Source organism: Salvelinus namaycush, chromosome 32, assembly GCF_016432855.1.
Source record: "Salvelinus namaycush isolate Seneca chromosome 32, SaNama_1.0, whole genome shotgun sequence".
Classification (NCBI taxonomy): Eukaryota; Metazoa; Chordata; class Actinopteri; order Salmoniformes; family Salmonidae; genus Salvelinus; species Salvelinus namaycush.
The window spans coordinates 16,246,917-16,269,068 of NC_052338.1; the positions used below are offsets into that span (position 1 = coordinate 16,246,917).

Consider the following 22,152-nt stretch of genomic DNA (forward strand, 5'->3'; position numbering starts at 1 on the left):
TGCTTCAAAGACTCATCAGCCGAAGGGAGGAATGGAGGGATGGAGACACTGGGGAGTGTAGTGTTAAATTGCTAACAGTGATAGCTGTGGCAGCGAGGGGGACAGAGAAGGGAGCAGGAAGGGAAGGAGGAATAGAGGGAGGGAGGGAGGGATGGAAACACGGAGGAGTGTAGTGTTAACATGCTAACAGTGTTAGCTGTGACAGCGAGGGGGACAGAGAGGGGAGGGATAAAGGGAGGGAGGGATGGAGACACGGGGGAGTGTAGTGTTAACATGCTAACAGTGTTAGATGTGACAGGAAGGGGGAGGGAAGGGGAAGGTAGGGGGGCGGCAGAAGGCCCAGGGGAGGAACAAGGTAGCGATAATGTCCTGTCACGTTGACAGGGAGGTATTAACGAGGTGACGGGGGCAAAGGGAGAGATACATATTTATACACAGAGACAGGTAGCACAAATGACTGGGGTACACTGTTAATCCACTGGTAGAGAGAGAAAGGGAAGGAGGGAGCGGTGGATGAGAAAGAAAGAAGACAGAGGAGATGGGGGGGAAAGGGAGAGAGAGAGAGAGAGTGGGGGAAAAGAGAGCAATTAAGACATGGCAGAGAAGGATAGCAGGACAGAGACGATACAGGGAGGGAGAACAAGAGAAGAGAAGAGTAAGGAGAAAGAAAGAGAGGAGAGAAATGATCAAAAAAGGAGAGAGAGTTGAGGAGAAAGAGCGAGAGGGAATGACAGAAGGAGTGAGAGTAGACAAGAGAGAGACAGCTAGTTATAAATGAGAGCAATGGTGTAAACATTAGCCAACCCAGCACCATGACACAGTGACAAGTGAAAGATAAGAAGGCCACAGACAAACCCACACATGAGTAAACACACAGGTGACGTGCTAGATGAGGGAGAGATGGGGTGAGAACAGAATGATATGGATGTGGTAATGCCCTGACAAGCAGGCTAAAAATGTATCATCCTATAAATTAATCTACACAAAGGGTATAAATCAGGTTGCTATTACTTTTACATTTTAGTCATTTAGAGGACATTCTTATCCAGAGCAACTTACAGTTAGTGCAATCAGCTTTAGATAGCTATGACATGGGATTGGTCAGAGTACAGCTTTGACCAATCGAGTATGAGGATGAGCGATTTGACCGGTACCTGATAGCCACAGGGCTCAGTCAGTCAGTCAGTCAGTCAGTATCATCAATTCCCTCCCCCCTTCCTTCCTCCTTCCTCAGCCCCTCACCTCCCCTCTTCTCACCCAGGCAGAGTTGGACTGGTTGATCTGGTTGAGCATCACCACTGAGGTACATCCATAGTCATAGACCAGCCTCCAGAAGTCTGCCGTGGTTCCCGGTAACGGGTGTGGCGTTACCACGAAGGCGGCGGGCCGGTGAAAGCTGTCGGTGAGAGCAGCGTTGATGTAGCTGTTCCCTTCGGCAACGCCCTCGGTGATAACCAGGAAGGCCAGGGCGCGGTCGGGAGGCAGGACATCCATGCTACGGTTCTTCTCGCGGTTCCTAGGCAACAGGGACACGCTGCACTCCTCCACGTCCAGGTGAGGGGTCACAGAGTTCAACGTCTGGAGAGAGGGAGGAAGGGATGGAGAGAGAGGGTGAGATGAAGGAGCACAGACAAGGTAGAAGAGGATGATGGAGACAGACAGAGACAGGGCGACAGTGATAAACAGAGAGAGACAGAGAGAGACAGTAACAAACGGAGAGAGAGTGAGAGAGAGAAAGAGAGAGAGCGAGAGAGAGACAGACAACTGTCTAATCATCATCTGGCTAAAACTTTCATACACATTTAGCATCAGTCAAAAACTATGAAGGGGCTTAAAAGATAAAAACACATTTAATTGCAAACCACATCCATTATAAATAAGCACATTATGAGGCTTTGGGAATTGAAATTGGAGGGGAAATGAAACAGTTTTTTTAACTTCCTGTGCATTGTGTTGAATAATAACTCCCTATTAAATTTGACTGTATGAATGGTGCATTATAATTATTACTAACTTACATTGCATCAGGGTTACATCTTGCAGATACAGTATGTGTTTAAATTATAATCTGAAATTAAATGTCACCCTATTCCCTATTTAGTGTACTACTTTTGACCAGGGGCAATAGGACTCTGGTCAAAACTAGTGCATTGTACAGGGAATAGTGTGCCATTTGGGATGCATTGTAAATGTCTGATTTCAGTGTGGATATTTCATTGGACTATAATAACCATCATGAATGTATTCAATAGCCTGGTCTGAAAGAGATAAGTAGCTGTAATTATGCATGGTAAAGGTCACTAATGATTTGTGTCAATAAAATGGAAAAGGAGGACAATCCATCTAGTCAGATGAACTAAAGTCATCTCATACAGAAATAGGAATTACAGTAATATACAGAAATATGCAATTTACAATCTCAGACTGCTGCAATAGACCATGAATACAGCTAAGGCCATGGTACTATACTGTGCCATGACTAGTGTTTTGGTGAGAGTTAGTGGATCTAAGTTTGCACCATTAATACTAGTACCAGTAAGAGAATAACATCATTATTATGTGAAACGTGTTCCACTGTTAGAATAAACCTCAACTCCAACCATTTTCTTTACAAAACATATCGAGGACATCAAGACGTAATGGGAAAGAAGTCAAAATCCAGGTGTTATCTAGTCAGATAGTTTCTGGATGCTGAAACAAAACGTCCTACTAGTCTTACCTGGAACTCCTCTCGTAGCTGGGAGGTGTTGCTCTGTGAGTCAACCCTCAGCATCTCCTTATAAGTCAGAGCAAACTCAATAACTGGTATAGCTGTCTCTCCACACAGACAGGCCTCCAGAATGGCATCGTGGATGAACACATACTGCTCCTGAGAGAGGGAGGAAGGTAAGGGGGGGAAGGTAGAGACAAGACAGTGAGATTGAGAAACTAACAAGAAACGCCTATTATCTTGTTTTGATAATAGAACCATAATTGCTAGCGATTTGGGGGGGAGTGTAACATTGGGCTTTGATTACTGTTGTTAATGTCGACTAATTGTTAGAAATGTCAACATTCATCACATCGCTATGCCCACACACAAACGTTGTTTTGCTAACCGTTAACAATCTAAAAAATGGGAAAGGAGAGGGTGTTTGAACATACATCAAAAGAGCCAGAATCCCAAATGCCCAGCCCAGATATATATAGCCTAAATATTAGTCTGTTCAATGCCATTAGTTGGTACATTTGTTTTGACATCTTGGAGTACAAAGAATATCAGTGACCTGAATTGAAAAAGCATTAATGAGGATGCATATTTTATTTGATCATCACATCAAAAATAGTTTTTCTTGATTGAATCTAATTATAGCCGTATTAGACTGGTAAACAGGTTTCAAAGTGAGGTTTGAAAACGGCAACATCAGTAAGATTTGGAGACAAAACAACAGTATAGACACATTCAGCAGGCATGGAAAGGGAGTCTACATCATAATCTACCTCGGTTGATCCCTGATATTTCAATGAATTCTTGATGAATTCCTAGTTGATATAACAACATTCTGTTTTTATTTTATAATTTATTTGCAACAAAGAAAACACCTGAAAGACAATACAGATAAAAACAAATAAAAATAAAAAGAACATAGTGTGCAGGTATGGTTGGAAGCCCAATGTCACGCCCTGACCTTAGAGATCATTTTTATGTCTCTATTTTGGTTGGTCAGGGCGTGAGTTTGGGTGGGCATTCTATGTCTGGTGTTCTATGTTGTCCTTGTTTTGTATTTCTATGTGTTTGGCCTGGTATGGTTCCCAATCAGAGGCAGCTGTCTATCGTTGTCTCTGATTGAGAACCATACTTAAGTAGCCTGTTCCCACCTGTGTTTGTGGGTGGTTATTTTCTGTTTAGTGTTTGTTGCACCTTTCAGAACTGTTCGTTGGTCGTTTTGTTGTTTTTGTTCGCGTGTTCATCTCTATTAAAAGTATTATGGATAGGTCCCACGCTGCACTTTGGTCCTCCTCTCCTTCTCCCGACAACAATCGTTACAGAACCACCCACCACCAAAGGACCAAGCAGCGTGGAAGGATGGACTCCTGGACATGGGAGGAAATATTGGACGGCAAGGGACCCTGGGCACAGCCGGGGGAGTATCGCTGTCCGAAAGAGGAGCTGGAGGCAGCTAGAGCGGAGCGGCGACACTACGAGGAATTGGCTCGAGGTAACGGGCACCAGAGGCAGCCCCAGAATTTTTTTTTGGGGGGGGGGGGTACACGGGGAAATTGGTGGACTCAGGTAGGAGACCTTAGCCAACTCCCCGTGCTTACCGTGGCAAGAGAGTGACTGGGCAGGCACCGTGTTATGCGGTGAAGCGCACGGTGTCCCCAGTGCGCACGCATAGCCCATGGCACGAAGCCTCCAGTGATGATCCATGGCACGAAGCCTCCAGTGATGATCCATGGCACGAAGCCTCCAGTGAGGATCCATGGAACGAAGCCTCCAGTGAGGATCCATGGCACGAAGCCTCCAGTGAGGATCCATGGCACGAAACCTCCAGTGAGGAGTTATGGCACGAAACCTCCAGTGAGGAGTTATGGCACAAGGCCCCCAACGAAGGACGTCAGTCCGGAGCCTCCAGCGACGCCCTCTAGTCCGGAGCCTCCAGCGACGCCCTCTAGTCCGGAGCCTCCAGCGACGGGTTTCAGTCAGGAGCAGCCAGAGTCTCCCTCCTGTCCGGAGCAGCCAGAGTCTCCCTCCTGTCCGGAGCAGCCAGAGGCTCCCTCCTGTCCGGAGCAGCAAGAGGCTCCCTCCTGTCCGGAGCAGCCAGAGTCTCCCTCCTGTCCGGAGCAGCCAGAGTCTCCCTCCTGTCCGGAGCAGCCAGAGTCTCCCTCCTGTCCGGAGCAGCCAGAGTCTCCCTCCTGTCCGGAGCAGCCAGAGTCTCCCTCCTGTCTGGGGCCCGCTGCGAGGGTCCCCGGTCCGCGGTCGGCGGTAAGGGTCCCCGCTCCAGTGGCGCCACCTAAGTGGGCAAAGACTAAGGTGGAGCGGGGTCCACGTCCCGCACCAGAGCCGCCACCGCGGTGAAATGCCCACCCAGACCCTCACCTATAGGTTCAGCTGTCTATCGTTGTCTCTGATTGAGAACCATACTTAGGTAGCCTGTTCCCACCTGTGTTTGTGGGTGGTTATTTTCTGTTTAGTGTTTGTTTCACCTTTCAGAACTGTTCGTTGGTCGTTTTGTTGTTTTTGTTCGCGTGTTCATCTTTATTAAAAGTATTATGGATACGTCCCACGCTGCACTTTGGTCCTCCTCTCCTTCTCCCGACGACAATCGTTACACCCAAGTGCTTATATGGAAACCACACCACAAAAAAATGACATACAATGCAATACACAAGTATAAAAAAAAAATATAAAAAAAAAAAAATTGTTTGAACAAAAATAAATTGATCAGTAATCACAATTTAAATGTGTGTGTGCATGTGTGCAGGTGTGCATGTGAGTGTGTGACAGTTTGGCTATGGAGGAGATTATTGAGTAGTTTGGTTCATCAGACTGACCCCCAGTTTTCGCTTGAAGTTATTGAGGGATGATGATGTTTTGGCAATGTGAAGACAAGAACTCCAGAGTATGGTACCTCTATATCTGGTAGAGAATTGACTATGTGAGGTGCAGCAGTGGAGGGGGGGGGGGGGGGGGGGGGGGTGAAGGTTAACGCAGTGTCTTGTGTTATATAGGTGGATTTCAGAATTAACCTGGACGAATCCATTGAAGGGTTTAGGTAAACTTTCTGGAAGGTATGAGCATTTGTAGATAAAAGTGCATCGTTGGCGTACATTAATGTCGTAAATTTGTATTTATTTTAATTTTACATGTATTTAACTAGGCAAGTCAGTTAAGAACAAATTCTTATTTACGACGGCCTACCCAGGCCAAACCCGGACGACACTGGGCCGACACTGGGCCAATTGTGCACCGCCCTATGGGACTCCCAATCACAGTTGGATGTGATACAGCCTGGATGGAGCCAGGTAAATAGAAGAGGTGGCTAGTCTTGCAAATTTATTTTGTACGATGAGTCATTTCTGTAGGTAGGAGACAAATGTACTGGTCCAGACAATATTAGAGTAAATTATATATGGGTAAATTAAACAATAGTATAGAGTTTGGTATATTATACCATATACTATATACTATAGTATAGAACTATAGTATATTGCAAAGATGGCGCCGAAGAACATGGTTGGCGTTTTACATTCTCCCAACCAATTGTGCTATTTTGTTATTTTTTTTGCATTTTGTGTAACTTATTTTTTAACTTATTGTGTACATAATGTTGCTGCAACCGTCTCTTATGACAAAAAATAACTTCTGGACATCAGAAAAGTGATTACTTACCGCGGACTGGAAGAACCCTTTTCCTTTAACCTTTACTTAACACCCATCCCGGATCCGGGAGCATCCTCATCAGTAAAAGCTGACTAGCATAGCCTAGCATAGCGCCACAAGTAAATAATAGCATATAAATATCATGAAATCACAAGTCCAATACAGCAAATGAAAGATAAACATCTTGTGAATCCAGCCATCATTTCCGATTTTTAAAATGTTTTGCAGCGAAAACACAATATGTATTTCTATTAGCTAACCACAATAGCCAAAGACTCAACTGCATATTTTCACCATGTTTCTACCGCATAGGTAGCTATCACAAAACCGACCAAATAGAGATATAATTAGTCACTAACCAAGAAACAACTTCATCAGATGACAGTCTTATAACATGTTATACAATAAATTTATGTTTTGTTCGAAAATGTGCATATTTGAGGTATAAATCATAGTTTTACATTGCAGCTACCATCAAAAATATCACCAAAGCAGCCAGAATAATTACAGAGAGCAACGTGAAATACCTAAATACTCATCATAAAACATTTATGAAAAATACATGGTGTACAGCAAATGAAAGATAAACATCTTGTGAATCCAGACAATATTTCCGATTTTTTAAGTGTTTTACAGCGAAAACACAATATAGCATTATATTAGCTTACCACAATAGCCAAACACACAACCGCATTTATTCACCGCATAGATAGCATTCACAAAAACCAGCAAAAGATATAAAATGAATCACTAACCTTGACCAACTTCATCAGATGACAGTCTTATAACATCAGGTTATACAATACACTTATGTTTTGTTCGAAAATGTGCATATTTAGAGCTGCAAACCGTGGTTATACATTGTGAATATGTAGCATCGATTCACTAGAATGTCCGGAGCTATTTTGGACACTCACCTAATCTGACCAAAGAACTCATCATAAACTTTACATACAAATACTTGTTGTATGGCAAATGAAAGATACACTGGTTCTTAATGCAACCGCCGTTTTAGGTTTTTAAAAATAACTTTACCATAACAAACAGCTATCGTTATTGCGAGACAGCGCCCGCCAAAACGGCAGAGAATAGGAATAACATTTTCCACAGAAATACGAAATAACATCATAAATTGTTCTTACTTTTGTTGAGCTTCCATCAGAATCTTGTACAAGGAGTCCTAGGTCGAGGATAAATCGTTGTTTGGTTTTAGAATGTCCTTTTCTCCTGTCGAATTCATGCCACAATGCTAGCCAATGTTGATGACGTTCCCAGTTTCTCTCGATGCAAAGAACGGAAAACTCCAAAAGTCCCAATAAACGTTGAATAAACTGATGAAACTCGGTTGAAAAAACCTACTTTATGATGTTTTTCTAATATGTATCAAATAAAAACAGAGCCGGAGATATTAGCCGTGTATACCGAACGCTTATCATAAGACAATATGGAGGTACTTCCCGCGCCTTGGTAGACAAAGGAAATTCTGGACACATCATTCCAAGAGCTCTTGTTCGACCTCAGATCAAGCTAGACACCCCATTCCACCTTCCACTGCCTGTTGACATCTAGTGGAAGGCGTATGAAGTGCATGCATATCGATAAATATTAGGCAATTGAATAGGCAGGCCCTGAAACAGAGCCTCGTTTTCAGATTTTTCACTTCCTGTCTGGAAGTTTGCTGCAAAATGAGTTCTGTTTCACTCACAGATATAATTCAAACAGTTTTAGAAACTTGAGAGTGTTTTCTATCCAATAGTAATAATAATATGCATATTGTACGATCTAGAATAGAGTACGAGGCAGTTTAATTTGGGCACGATTTTTTCCAAAGTGAAAACAGCGCCCCCCTATTGACAAGAAGTTTAAAGAGTCCGAAGAGAAGGATATCCTGCTTTCACTGGAACAGGCCCAGATCCACGCCTTTTGCGTGAAGAAGAGACGCCGGAAAAGAGGCCTCAGATCGGGCACCCTTCTGAGAATCCAGAGCCGAACGAGTAAACTCCCATTGCCTTCCATTCATCTTCATAAGGTGCAATCATTAGAAAATAAAATTGATGACCTACTATTAAGATTATCCTACCAACGGGACATTAAAAACTGTAACATCTTATCTTTCACCGAGATGTGGCTGAATGAAGATACGGGCGATATAGAGCTAGCGGGATTTTCCATGCACCGGCAGAACAGAGATGCTACCTCTGGTAAGACGAGGGGTGGGGTGTCTTTTTGTCAATAACAGCTGGTGCGCAATGTCTAATATTAAAGAAGTCTCGAGGTATTTCTCACCTGAGGTAGAGTACCTTATGATAAGCTGTCGACCACACTATCTACCAAGAGAGTTCTCATCTGTATTATTCATAGCCGTCTATTTACCACCACAAAGCGAAGCTCGCACTAAGACTGCTCTCAACCAACTCTATAAGGCCATAAGCAAAGAAGAAGATGCTCACCCAGAAGCGGTGCACATAGTGGCCAGGGACTTTAATGCAGGTAAACTTAAATCAGCTTTACCAAATTTTAACCAGCATGTCACATGTGCAACCCGAGGAAAAAAAATCCAGACCACCTTTACTCCACACACAGAGATGGATTCAAAGCTCTCCCACACCCTCCATTTGGCAAATCTGACCATAATTCTATTCTCCTGATTGCTGCATACAAGCAAAAACTAAAACAGGAAGAACCAGTGACTCACTCAATACGGAAGTGGTCAGATGACACGGATGCTACACTACAGGACTGTTTTGCTAGCACAGACTGGAATATGTTTCCGGGATTCATCCAATGGCATTGAGGAATACACCACCTCAGTCATCGGCTTCATCAATAAGTGCATCGATGACATCATCCCCGCAGTGACTGTACGTACATATCCCAACCAGAAGCCATGGATTACAGGCAACATCCTCATCGAGCTTAAAGCTAAAGCAGCCGCTTTCAAGGAGCGGGAGACTAACCCGGACGCTTATAAGAAATCCCGCTATGCCCTCAGACGAACCATCAAACAAGCAAAGCGTCAATACAGGATTAAGATTGAATCCTACTACACCGGCTCTGACACTCGACAGATGTGGCAGGGCTTGAAAAGTATTACGGACTACAAAGGGAAACCCAGACTCCTGTATTCCCTGTTCACCCACAAGTGCGTGGTCAAACACGACTCCAACACCATCATTAGGTTTTCTGACGCCACAACAGTGGTAGGCCTGATCACCGACAACGATGACACGGCCTACAGGGAGGAGGTCAGAGAACTGGCAGTGTGGTGCCAGGACAACAACCTCTCCCTCAATGTGAGCAAGACAAAGGAGCTGATCGTGGACTACAGAAAAAGGCGGGCAAAACAGGCCTCCATTGACATCGACGAGGCTGTAGTGGAGTGGGTCGAGAGTTTCGAGTTCCTTGGTGTCCACATCACCAACGAACTATCATGGTCCAAACATACCAAGACAGAAGAGGGCACGACAGAGGGCACAACAACACCTTTTGTCCCTCAGGAGAATGAAAAGATTTGGCATGGGTCCCCAGATCCTCAAAAGGTTCTACAGCTGCACCATCGAGAGCATCTTGACCGGTTGCATCACCGCCTGGTATGGCAACTGCTCGGCATCTGACCGTAAGGCGCTACAGAGGGTAGTGCGAACAGCCCAGTACATCATTGGGGCCAAGCTTCCTGCCATCCAGGACCTTCATAATAGGCGGTGTCAGATGAAAGCCCATAAAATTGTCAGAGACTCCATTCACCCAATTTATAGACTGTTTTCTCTGCTACTGCACGGCAAGTGGTACCGGAGCGGACCAAAAGGCTCCTCAACAGCTTCTACCCCCAAGCCAGGACTGCTGAACAATTCATCAAATCTCCACGAGACAATTTACATTGCTACCCCCTCCCTTTTGTAAACTGCTGTTCGCTCTTTGTTTGTTACCTATGCATAGTCACTTCGCCCCGACCTCCATGTACAGATTACCTCAACTAGCCTGTACCCCCGCACACTAACTCGGTACCGGTGCCCCCTGTATATTGCATCGTTATTGTTATTGTGTTACTTTTTATTTAGTCTACTTGGTAAATACTTTCTTCTTCTTGAACTTCATTGTTGGTTAAGGGCTTGTAAGTAAGCATTTCACGGTAAAGTCTACACTTGTTGCTTTCGGTGCGTGTGACAAAGTTTGATTTGATTTGATTTCAGTTAGGAAACCTGATGAACCAAACCACACATTTTTCTGATGATATCTACAGATTTCATCACTTTGCTACAGGCAAGTTGAATATGATCTTTCCAGGATAACTTTTCATCAATTAGAACTCTGAGGAATCTAGTGGATGTGACTTGTTCCATTTCATTCCCACCAATTGAGATTCTGTCTTTTTTTTTTTACAATATTTCTTATTCTTACTAGTGAATACAATTAAATTGGATTTAGATCATTTGTTATCTGGTACCATTCAGAAAATTTGGCCATGCCTGAGATGACTTCATTAATTAGGGAGTCAAAATTCTGGTGTGATAAAATCAAGTTGGTATCATCAGCAAAGAGAAGAGGAAGTACGGTAGAAGACACGGTAGAAGACACAGCAGCAAGGCCATTGTTATAGATTAGGAATAACAAAGGTCCAATTATCAAACCCTGTAACACACCACAGGATATCTTGGCCCTGGTAGATGCACAGCCGTCTGCATAAACACAATGTTCTCTACCATAATCATAACTATATAACCAATTAAAGAAAGATATAACTATATAACCAATTAAAGAAACGTCCTCTCACTATCAACTGCGTTTATTTTCAGCAAACTTAACGTGTAAATATTTGTATGAACATAAGATTCAACAACTGAGACATAAACTGAACAAGTTCCTCAGAAATGGAATAATGTGTCCCTGAACAAAGGGGGAGTCAAAATCAAAAGTAACAGTCAGTATCTGGTGTGGCCACCAGCTGCATTAAGTACTGCAGTGCATCTCCTCCTCATGGACTGCACCAGATTTGCCAGTTTTTGCTGTGAGATGTTACTCCACTCTTCCACCAAGGCACCTGCAAGTTCCCAGACATTTCTGGGGGGGAATGGCTCTAGCCCTCACCCTCCGATCCAAAAGGTCCCAGACGTGCTCAATGGGATTGAGATCCGGGCTCTTCGCTGGCCATGGCAGAACACTGACATTCCTGTCTTGCAGGAGATCACGCACAGAACGAGCAGTATGGCTGGTGGCATTGTCATGCTGGAGGGTCATGTCAGGATGAGCCTGCAGGAAGGGTTCCACATGAGGGAGGAGGATGTCTTCCCTGTAACACACAGCGTTGAGATTGCCTGCAATGACAACAAGCTCAGTCAGATGATGATGTGACACACCGCCCCAGACCATGACGGACCCTCCACATCCAAATCGATCCTGCTCCAAAGTACAGGCCTCGGTGTAACACTCATTCCTTCAACAATAAGCGCAAATCCAACCATCACCCCTGGTGAGACACCAGACTTGTCAGTGAAGAGCCCTTTTTGCTAGTCCTGTCTGGTCCAGCGACGGTGGGTTTGTGCCCATAGGCAACGTTGTTGCCGGTGATGTCTAGTGAGGACCTGCCTTACAACAGGCCTACAAGCCCTCAGTCCAGCCTCTCACAGCCTATTGCGGACAGTCTGAGCACTGATGGAGGGATTGTGCGTTCCTGGTGTAACTCGGGCAGTTGTTTCCATCCTGTACCTGTCCCGCAGGTGTGATGTTCGGATGTACCGATCCTGTGCAGGTCTTGTTACACGTGGTCTGCTACTGTGAGGACGATCAGCTGTCCATCGTGTCTCCCTGTAGCATTGTCTTAGGCGTCTCACATTACGGACATTGAAATGAATTGCCCTGGCCACATCTGCATGCCTCCTTGCAGCATGCCTAAGGCACATTCACGCAGATGAGCAGGGACGCTGGCCATCTTTCTTTTGGTGTTTTCCAGAGTCAGTAGAAAGGCCTCTTTAGTGTCCTAAGTTTTCATAACCGTGACCTTAATTGCCTACCGTCTGTAAGCTGTTAGTGTCTTAACGACCGTTCCACAGGTGAATGTTCATTAATTGTTTATGATTAATTTAATAAGCATGGGAAACAGTGTTTAAACGCTTTACAATGAAGATCTGTGAAGTTATTTGGATTTTTACAAGTTGTCTTTGAACCCTGTCAAACGCTTTGGATAAATCTAAAAAGATGACAAGAGCGTATTCATTGTTGTTCAGGGCTGCAAAGACTTTATCTACCAGTTGCAAAAGAGCCATCCATATCTGTGGAGTTGTTTTAACGAAATGCATATTGGTTCTTATGTAGAATACAGTGTTGATTTAAATGTTTCAACATTCTCTTACACACCAATTTTTCTAGGATTTTTGAAAAACATGGTAGTACAGATATTGTATAGTATGTATGTATAGTTTCTAAACTATCTGGAATAACATTGGACATTTTCAAATATTTAGGAACAATACCAGTTTGCATTGATTTGGTGAATATATACGTTAGAGGCTCAGTAATCGAGGAAGACACTGATTTCACCAGGCACCAAACTCAGCATGACCTACTGCTGATATCTTTAAGTTACCAATTAGCTCCATCACATCAGGAGGCTCAAACTGAAGCAGAGAAGGGAAATGTCCCTTATTGTAATCCAAGGGATTTCCTTCAGTTTTCTCTATTTTCTTTGACAGAGGAACTCACATTCACAAAAAGTTATTCAATTTACATGAAATAACATCAGGATCACTATAAGTCTTATTTCCAACGATACATTGAGATAGAATAGTTGTAGATGCCTTTTTTGTATTCAACATTTGATAGATGATTTTCCAAGTTCACTTTATATTATTTAAGGATTCTTGGAATTTGTTAGAAAAAAATATTGTCCGGGTTAGGGAGGGTTTGGCCGGTAGGGATATCCTTGTCTCATCGCGCACTAGCGACTCCTGTGGTGGGCCGGGCGCAGTGCACACTGACCAGGTCGCTAGGTGTACGGTGTTTCCTCCGACACATTGGTGCGGCTGGCTTCCGGGTTGGATGCGCGCGTGTTAAGAAGCAGTGTGGCTTGGTTGGGTTGTGTTTCGGAGGACACATGGCTCTCGACCTTCGTCTCTCCCGAGTCCGTACGGGAGTTGTAGCGATGAAACAAGACAGTAACTACTAACAATTGGATACCACGAAATTGGGGAGAAAAAGGGGCAAAAAAATAAAATAAAAGTGCTTTCCTCACAATCTTAAATAAACATTCCCCATTCAAAAAAAATTGAACCAGGAACTGATACAGTGGGGCAAAAAAGTATTTAGTCCCAAAAAGTATTTTTGCCCCACTGTATAGCCTGTGGTTCACTCCAGACCTGACTGACCTTGACCAGCAAAAAAACATCCTGTGGCGTACGGTATCAGCATCAAATAGCCCTCGTGATATGCAACTTTTCAGGGAAGTTAGGAAAGCAAAGGCTAGCTTTTTCAAACAGAAATTTGCATCATGCAGCACAAACTCCAAAATGTTCTGGGACACTGTAAAGTCCATAGAGAATAAGAGCACCTCCTCCCAGCTGCCCCTTGCACTGAGGCTAGAAAACACTGTCACCACCGATAAATCTACAATAATTGAGAATTTCAAGAAGCATTTTTCTACGGCTGGCCATGCTTTCCACCTGGCCACTGGTCAACAGTCCTGCACCCCCCAGAGCAACTTGCCCAAGCCTCCCCCATTTCTCCTTCACCCAAATCCAGATAGCTGATGTTCTGAAAGAGCTGCAAAATCTGGACCCCTACAAATCAGCAGGGCTACACAATCTGGACCCTCTCTGTCGAGAATTATCAGCCGAAATTGTTGCAACCCCTATTACTAGCCTGTTCCACCTCTCTTTCGTATCGTCTGAGATCCCCAAAGATTGGAAAGCTGCCACGGTCATCCCCCTCTTCAAAGGGGGAGACACTCTAGACCCAAACTGCTACAGACCTATATCTATCCTACCCTGCCTTTCTAAGGTCTTCGAAAGCCAAGTTAACAAACAGATCACCGACCATTTCAAATCTCACCTTACCTTCTCCGCTATGCAATCTGGTTTCCGAGCTGGTCGTGGGTGCACCTCAGCCACGCTCATGGTCCTAAACGATATCATAACCACCTCGCCTGGTTCACCAACTACTTCTCAGACAGAGTTCAGTGTGTCAAATCGGAGTGCCTGTTGTCCGGACCTCTGGCAGTCTCTATGGGGGTGCCACATGGTTCAATTCTCGGGCCGACTCTCTTCTCTGTATACATCAATGATGTCACTCTTTCTGCTGGGGATTCTCTGATCCACCTCTATGCAGACGACACCATTCTATATACATCTGGCCTCTCTTTGGACACTGTGTTAACTAACCTCCAGACGAGCTTCAATGCCATACAACTCTCCTTCCGTTGCCTTCAACTGCTCTTAAATGCAAGTAAAACTAAATGCATGCTCTTCAACCGATCGCTGCCCGCACCTGCCCGCCTGTCCAGCATCACTACTCTGGACGGTTCTGACTTAGAATATGTGGACAACTACAAATACCTAGGTGTCTGGTTAAACTGTAAACTCTCCTTCCAGACTCACATTAAGCATCTCCAATCAAAAATGAAATCTAGAATCGGCTTCCTATTTTGCAACAAAGCATCCTTCACTCATGCTGCCTAACATACCCTTGTAAAACTGACTATCCTATGGATCCTCGACTTCGGCGATGTCATTTACAAAATAGCCTCCAACACTCTACTCAGCAAACTGGATGCAGTCTATCACAGTGCCATCTGTTTTGTCACCAAAGCCCCATATACTACCCACCACTGCGACCTGTACGCTCTCGTTGGCTGGCCCTCGCTTCATATTCGTCGCCAAACCCACTTGCTCCAGGTCACCTATAAGCCTTAGCTTGGTAAAGCCCCGCCTTATCTCAGCTCACTGGTCACCATAGCAGCACCCACCTGTAGCACGTGCTCCAGCAGGTATTTTTCACTGGTCACCCCCAAAGCCAATTCCTCATTTGGCTGCCTCTACTTCCAGTTTTCTGCTGCCAATGACTGGAAAGAACTGCAAAAATCACTGAAGCTGGAGACCCATATCTCCCTCACTAACTTTAAGCACCAGCTGTCAGAGCAGCTCACAGATCACTGTACATAGCCCATTTGTAAATAGCCCATCCGACTCCCTCATCCCCATACTGTGATTTATTTTTTTGCTCCTTTGCACCCCAGTATCTCTACTTGCACATTCATCTTCTGCACATCTATCACTCCAGTGTTTAATTGCTCAATTGTAATTATTTCGCCACTGTGGCCTATTTATTGCCTTACCTCCCTTATCTTACCTTATTTGCACACACTCTATATAGACTTTTTTTCTCTATTGTGTTATTGACTGTATGTTTGTTTATTCCATGTGTAACTCTGTGTTGGTGTTTGTGTCGCACTGCTTTGTTTTATCTTGGCCAGGTCGCCGTTGTAAATGAGAACTTGTTCTCAACTAGCCAACCTGGTTAAATAAAGGTGAAATAAAAAAATGTAAATAAATTATTAATCCAAGGTTGATGCAAGAATATCAATTAAATTACCAACGTCAGAATTGGGCGGCCGATAGATGCATTCAATTACCACTTTTTTTACCACAAAAAAATGAACAGGAGGACATTTCTATGAAAAGAGATTCAACATCAATGTTATCAGATGTAAGTGCGAGGTCCTCTATATAGTATACCATATGCTGCGGGGGAGGTCAACTCTCCTCCTTGGGAGAGATTATGTATGCATGGTTATGCTCCAACCCTGTGCTAACATACCTGAAACTAATCATGGTCATCAGATAATACGTGTGTTAGATTAGGGTTGGAGGGAAAGCCTGCAGGAGAAGTTTTGGGCATCCCTGATATACAGATTATATTCTTACCTCTGTCTGTATCATGTTGATGCGTCTGGAGCAGAGGGTCTTGACACAGTTGTAGATGTCCACCACTCCCTCACACTCTGCCATATCCAGCATGACATCCAGTACGATGTAGCAGCCTGTTCTGCCTGCTCCCATACTAACACGGAGGAGAGAGGTCAGGGGTTAGGAGTTGGAGGTTAGAGGTCATATCCAGCATGACGTAGCACTAACACACAGAGATGTCAGGGGATAGAGGTCAACATGGTCAAAGAGGTGAGGGTATAAGCTCAGGAGCGAGAGACCATCTATAGGCTAAGCTACACCAAAAATGATAAGTATAAAATAAAGAGCAACACTGCATCACTCAGAGACAGGATGTGATGTAAGATGGTTTGTTACCTGCAGTGGACAACCACGGGCCCAGCGTCGGGGGGTGTGGAAGCCTTGACACGTCGTAGGAAGGCCAGCAGGCCTGTGGCGTGATAGGGAACACCATGCTCTGGCCAGGAGGTGAAGTGGAACTGACACACCTCATGTTTGGCTGGGTAGCCCCTCTGGAGAGGAAAATACAGAAGGTCCAATGAAAATCATTATCAGCAAACAGGCACCTACAGTTGGCACAGTAGGACATTTATTTAGACATCTCTATTCAAACATGCATATTAAAATGATTCATTATTTGTTAAGATATCAATGCCTCTATAAAGGCTGTGTGAACAAAGAGGAAACAAAACACTCTCAAATTGGATGTGATCCCAGGGGCCAATACATATCCAAACAATTTATTATTTGTTAGATAAAAGGACATCGACTATTCGCTCACCCGCTCCATAGCAAAGGTGCGGACGGTGTACTCAGCCAGTGTTTCCGTTTTCAGCAGTGTGATCTTGATGTCTCCATAGAGTTCACTGTCCTCGGGCCAGTACTTACAGCACTTCATCTGAACACACACAGAACATTTGGACTTTAATCAGGGTCAACAGTCAGTTACAGATTAAGCTGTCTTAACTCTAAACCAATGTTCAAGAGAAAAATCAATACAATACAGTAGCCCATGACAATCATCTATATTTCCTGTTTACATCTAGAAAAGGTGGAAGACTTAATGGTTGTAATCTGGCTGTCATTTCAACCAGTTTTGCCCACTGGGTTGTAGACTTATTATACAAAGCTAGTTCATTCCGCTGGTAGTTCTTATATTGTCCTATGCAAAGAGTGAGCCCGCAAAGGCACAGAAAGATAATCCTACCCTGCCCACTTCCACCAGTTTAGTGATCATGACAATACTGAAGCAGTTCTCCTGCCACACCATCCTCCAGAAGTCATAGATCATCTCCTGCTTGGGACCTGAGGGGGAAGAGAGGAGGATGAGGAGGAGGTGGAGGGGGAGTAGGAGGAGGACGAGGAGAGGACAAGGAGAGAAAGGGTAGGCGGTGGATGACAGGAGGAAAGACAGAAAGAGGTGGAGTAGGAGCATAAAAGGAAGGGATAGAGGGAGGAGAAATGGGATCATAAATCAGTAGAAATAGCAGGGATAACCATCAGGGTTGGGCTGGTAGAAACCATGCCAGAGACGAAGGTAACAGTGTGTCATTTTATGAACCATGGCTCTCCACTCCTCTCTTTCCTCTCTCTGCTCTCCTAGCGTCTGCTGGTAGAATTTAATTCCAATACGCTCACAAATCCACAGCTGTTGTGCAAACAACAAACGCCATCACTGTCTTCTTTCTCCGGCGAGGAGCGACACAAATCTCAGCTCCTCGGCACGCATTGGCAGTTTCATTGATTGCATTATACGGTGAGCTTGATGATATCACACGCCTCTATGTCATACTATAGATAATGTAAGGGTGAACAAATACCTTTAATGATAAACATACCCATCCATACAGTATATCATACCTCTGGTGGGTATCTGATTATTTTACGTTCATAAATGACATATTATTTGTGTTGAGAGCTAATGTTAGAGTGTATCATGGCTTTTGATGATGAAAACACTCATTCATTCCAACCTTTGTTATCTCTGCACGCACAATGCATTCATTCAATCTGTTTCCAGGGGCCTACTATGGTGCTGTAGTTAGCATAGATAAGACCGTTGTCAAGGAGAAGGTCATTCTTGATCACTCATGTTCAGTTATCATAGCTATTTTGCATTCGCTTTGTTTCCCGCTTTGTTTCCCGCTTTGTTCCACCCCCCTCTCTCATTCGCTTTGTCTCTTATAAATAAGCCATATGATCAAATACAACCAAGGCGGTTGTTGTTTCTGCAGTGCTTTTCACAGTTTGCCTGAACATGAAGCCTCCACAGTGGATCCTACTTGAGATGCCGAGCACCTCGCCCCCACGTAGTGTCTACTGTATTATTAATATGACGACATGTTGTTTAATTTCCAGCAGCACTCCTCACTGAGGGCCAGAGGGCCCGGGCTGTCAGAGGAGTGATAGATAACGGTGCATCCTCCCAGGGCACATCTGTATGCTCAGCGTAATGTTGCTGTGTGGACATAGGGCTTCAGAGCAAGACTCCTCCACTACCTCCTCCACCTCATCCTTGGACACCAGTTTCGCTCCAGGCACCTGCCTACACACACACCTATACATACAGACTGAATTTAAAATTGATTAAATTGAGATTGTGTGTCACTGATCTACACAAAATAAGCCATAATGTCAAAGTGAAATTGTGTTTGTAGCAACATTTTGAAATTATAAAAAATGTTAAGGCTGAAATGTCTTGAGTCAATAAGTATTCAACCCCTTTGTTATGGCAAGCCTAATTACCTTCAGGAGGAAAAATGTGCATAACAAATCGCATAATAAGTTGCATGTACTCATTCTGTGTTAAATAATAGCGGTTAACATGATTTTTTAATGACTACCCCATCTCCGTACCCCACACATACAATTATCTGTAAGGTCCCTCAATTGAGTAGTGAATTTCAAGCACAGATTCAAAGACCAGGGATGTTCTTCAATGCCTTGCAAAGGGCAGCAGCGGATGGTAGATGTGTAAAAAAAAAAAAAAAAGCAGGTGCTAAATATGTGTCCCTATTCAGGAAAATAGGCATATGTCGCAGGTCACGACTTCACAGGAGAGCCGTTTGAACGTAAAAAAATATGATTTTTTATCTAAATGCATTTTCTTTGGCAGAAATGCCTTCTTGATCATGTGAACTTTCATGTGCCTTAAAACAAACTTGTATGCCATCTGTAAATATTAATAAATTGTTAAATTATAAGCCTTGTTGGTTAAGCCACAGATAAAGTGAGCAACCTTCCCACTAGCCATGATTGGCTGAGATAATGAGTGGGCTGAATATTTCGAGAGAGGAGTTCGGATTGGTCTGCCATAGAAGCTCATCAGTCTGTGTTGGTAATCCTGTCGAATGCGGCTTTTAAAAAAATGTGATGTGTAGTGGAGCTGCATAAGTGTGGCTCTCCACTTTCTGGAGGATCAAGTTTTGAAATCAGTGGAATTAGAGTATGATAGCTAAAGAGATGGAGGAAACACCTGTCTCCAGATTACATCTTCAAACTAAGGGCAACCGTGGCATGGCATTCCTGTCAGGGAGACGCGTCCATGCACAATGATGTATACAGGTAAGATAGTGTAGCGTTAGCTATCTACATTTTCAGATATTACGGGCTCTCTAGTTTTGACAGAAAGTGGTTTCATTTCAAGCTAAAGTGTACTGTTAGCTAGCTAGCTAACGTTAGCTGCCTGGCTCCCTAGCTGATGTTATCATTCATTTCCCAGAGCCATTTGCTGTTCTAGTTAGCTTACATTGAACATGGTTGGTTAGCTCCCAGCACTGTGTTTGTAGGCACAGTTGATTGTTGGCTGGCTCGTTAGCTAATATTATGTGACATGTGTGAACTTACACTTTGTTTACCTAGGTAAACAATGTACCTAGCTAGCTAACGTAAACTCACGTAAACTCGTACATTGCCTTGGTCCATACAATTGCCCTTATTTTAGCGCCCCAAAAACGTAATACTTCCAGATCAACTGTAATGTCAATACCATTGTAAAGCACAATTTCTCCCCTTTCCAACAGAATCAATTACATGACCTAAACGCTGCCCGTTTCTGCATAATTCAAGCAGGCAATGAGCCCCGTCGGGTCTTTTTAAAAATGGCGGGCGGGGAAGCGAAACTAATGCGTGATAGTGAGAAGGACAGATGTCGTGTGGGAAAATACTTATCACCTTATTGCCTCTAAAATGTAAATAAAACACTATAAAGAGTTTATATAATGTGTCATTACATACCTATTTGAAGGTTTGTGTCGACATTGAATCGGGTTTTTAGGGCGATGCTAAAGTGATCTTAGAAGTAAACAGCGGCTTTGAGAATGATGATCGCATGCAACGATGATGCAAAAAATGACTAGGTATCCCCCCCTACCCCCGTCACTGTCCATTTCTTGTTTTTAAATGATGAGAGAAGTGCTACACCTGGTGGAGAGAGATTGTAAGACAGAAATAGTTGCTTTATGCGTGCTGTACGTTATGCGTGGGGGTCCGTTTTTTCAACTTTTCTCCAATACTATAGAGCCATTACCATGTCGATCAACGCTTGAATAGAAACCTAGTTCACACCCCAGATGTTGAAGTCAACACAGTCGCTACAGTCCCATTAGTTTTCTTTGTAGCCTCGTTTGAATGTTGCGGTTGCGCACATTTGTACAGAATGGGGTGAGTTTACATTATATGTCTTAAGCTAAAGTGTACTGTTAGCTAGCTAGCCATGGAAGAACTGGGATATTTTCAGCTTTCAGGTGATGGCTGTGGATGAATGGCACGATAAGGGGCCTCAGGATCTCATCACGGAATCTACATGCATTCAAATTGCCAACAATAAAATGCAATTGTGTTTGTTGTCCGTAGCTTATGCCTGCCTGCCCATACCATAACCCCACCACCACCATGGGCCACTCTGTCACAAAGTTGTCATCAGCAAACAGTTCGCCCACACAACGACATTTGCCCACTGAAGTCGGTTGCGACGTCGAACTGCAGTCAGGTCAAGACCCTGGTGAGGACAACGAGCACGCAGATGATATTCCCTGAGACGGTTTCTGACAGTTTGTGCAGAAATTCTTTGGTTGTGCAAACCCAGTTTCATTAGCTGTCCGGGTGGCTGGTCTCAGACGATCACGCAGGTGAAGAAGCTGGATATGGAGGTACTGGGCTGGCTTCGTTACACGTGGTCTGCGGTTGTGAGGCCGGTTGGACATGCTGCCAAATTCGCTAAAACAAACAAAGGCGGCTTATCGTAAAGAAAGGTACATTAAATTCTTTGGCAACTGCTCTGGTGGACATTCCTGCAGTCATTATGCCAATTGCATGCTTCCTCAAAACTTGAGATATCTGTGCCATTGTGTTGTGTGACAAACCTGCACATTTTAGAGTGGCCTTTTATTGTCCCCAGCAAAAGGTGGACCTGTGTAATGATTATGCTGTTTAATCAGCTTCTTGATTTGCCACAACTGTGGATGGATTATCTTGGCAAAGGAGAAATGCTCACTAACAGGGATGTAAACAAATTTCTGTACAAAATTTGAGAGAAATAATATTTTTGTGCGTATGGAACATTTCTGGGATATTTTATTTCAGCTCATGAAACATGGGACCAACACTTTACATTTGCACTTATGTTTTTGTTCAGTATATTTTCAAGCATGGTGATGGCTGCATCATGTTTGGGTATGCTTGTCATCGGCAAGGACTAGGAAGGTTTTTTCGAATAAAAAGAAATTGAATACAGCTATAAGCACAGGCAAAATCCTTGAGGAGAACCTGGTTCAGTCTGCTTCCAACAGACACTGAGAGACGAACTCACCTTTCAGCAGGACAATAACCTAAAACACAAGGCCAATTCAACACTGG

General features: G+C 43.9%; 1 protein-coding gene across 1 annotated transcript in view; it reads right to left on the minus strand.

Annotated features, from left to right (window-relative positions):
- Nucleotides 1-22,152, minus strand: part of LOC120026851 (receptor-type tyrosine-protein phosphatase U-like) — a 183,942-nt gene that overhangs the window by 11,504 nt on the left and 150,286 nt on the right. Inside the window, exons 23-28 of the mRNA XM_038971561.1 lie at nt 17,504-17,601; nt 17,078-17,194; nt 16,654-16,808; nt 16,276-16,411; nt 2,720-2,869; nt 1,258-1,578 (exon numbers count right to left, since the gene is read on the minus strand). Coding sequence (XP_038827489.1) covers nt 1,258-1,578; nt 2,720-2,869; nt 16,276-16,411; nt 16,654-16,808; nt 17,078-17,194; nt 17,504-17,601 — 977 coding nt within the window. The remainder of the gene's footprint in view (nt 1-1,257; nt 1,579-2,719; nt 2,870-16,275; nt 16,412-16,653; nt 16,809-17,077; nt 17,195-17,503; nt 17,602-22,152) is intronic.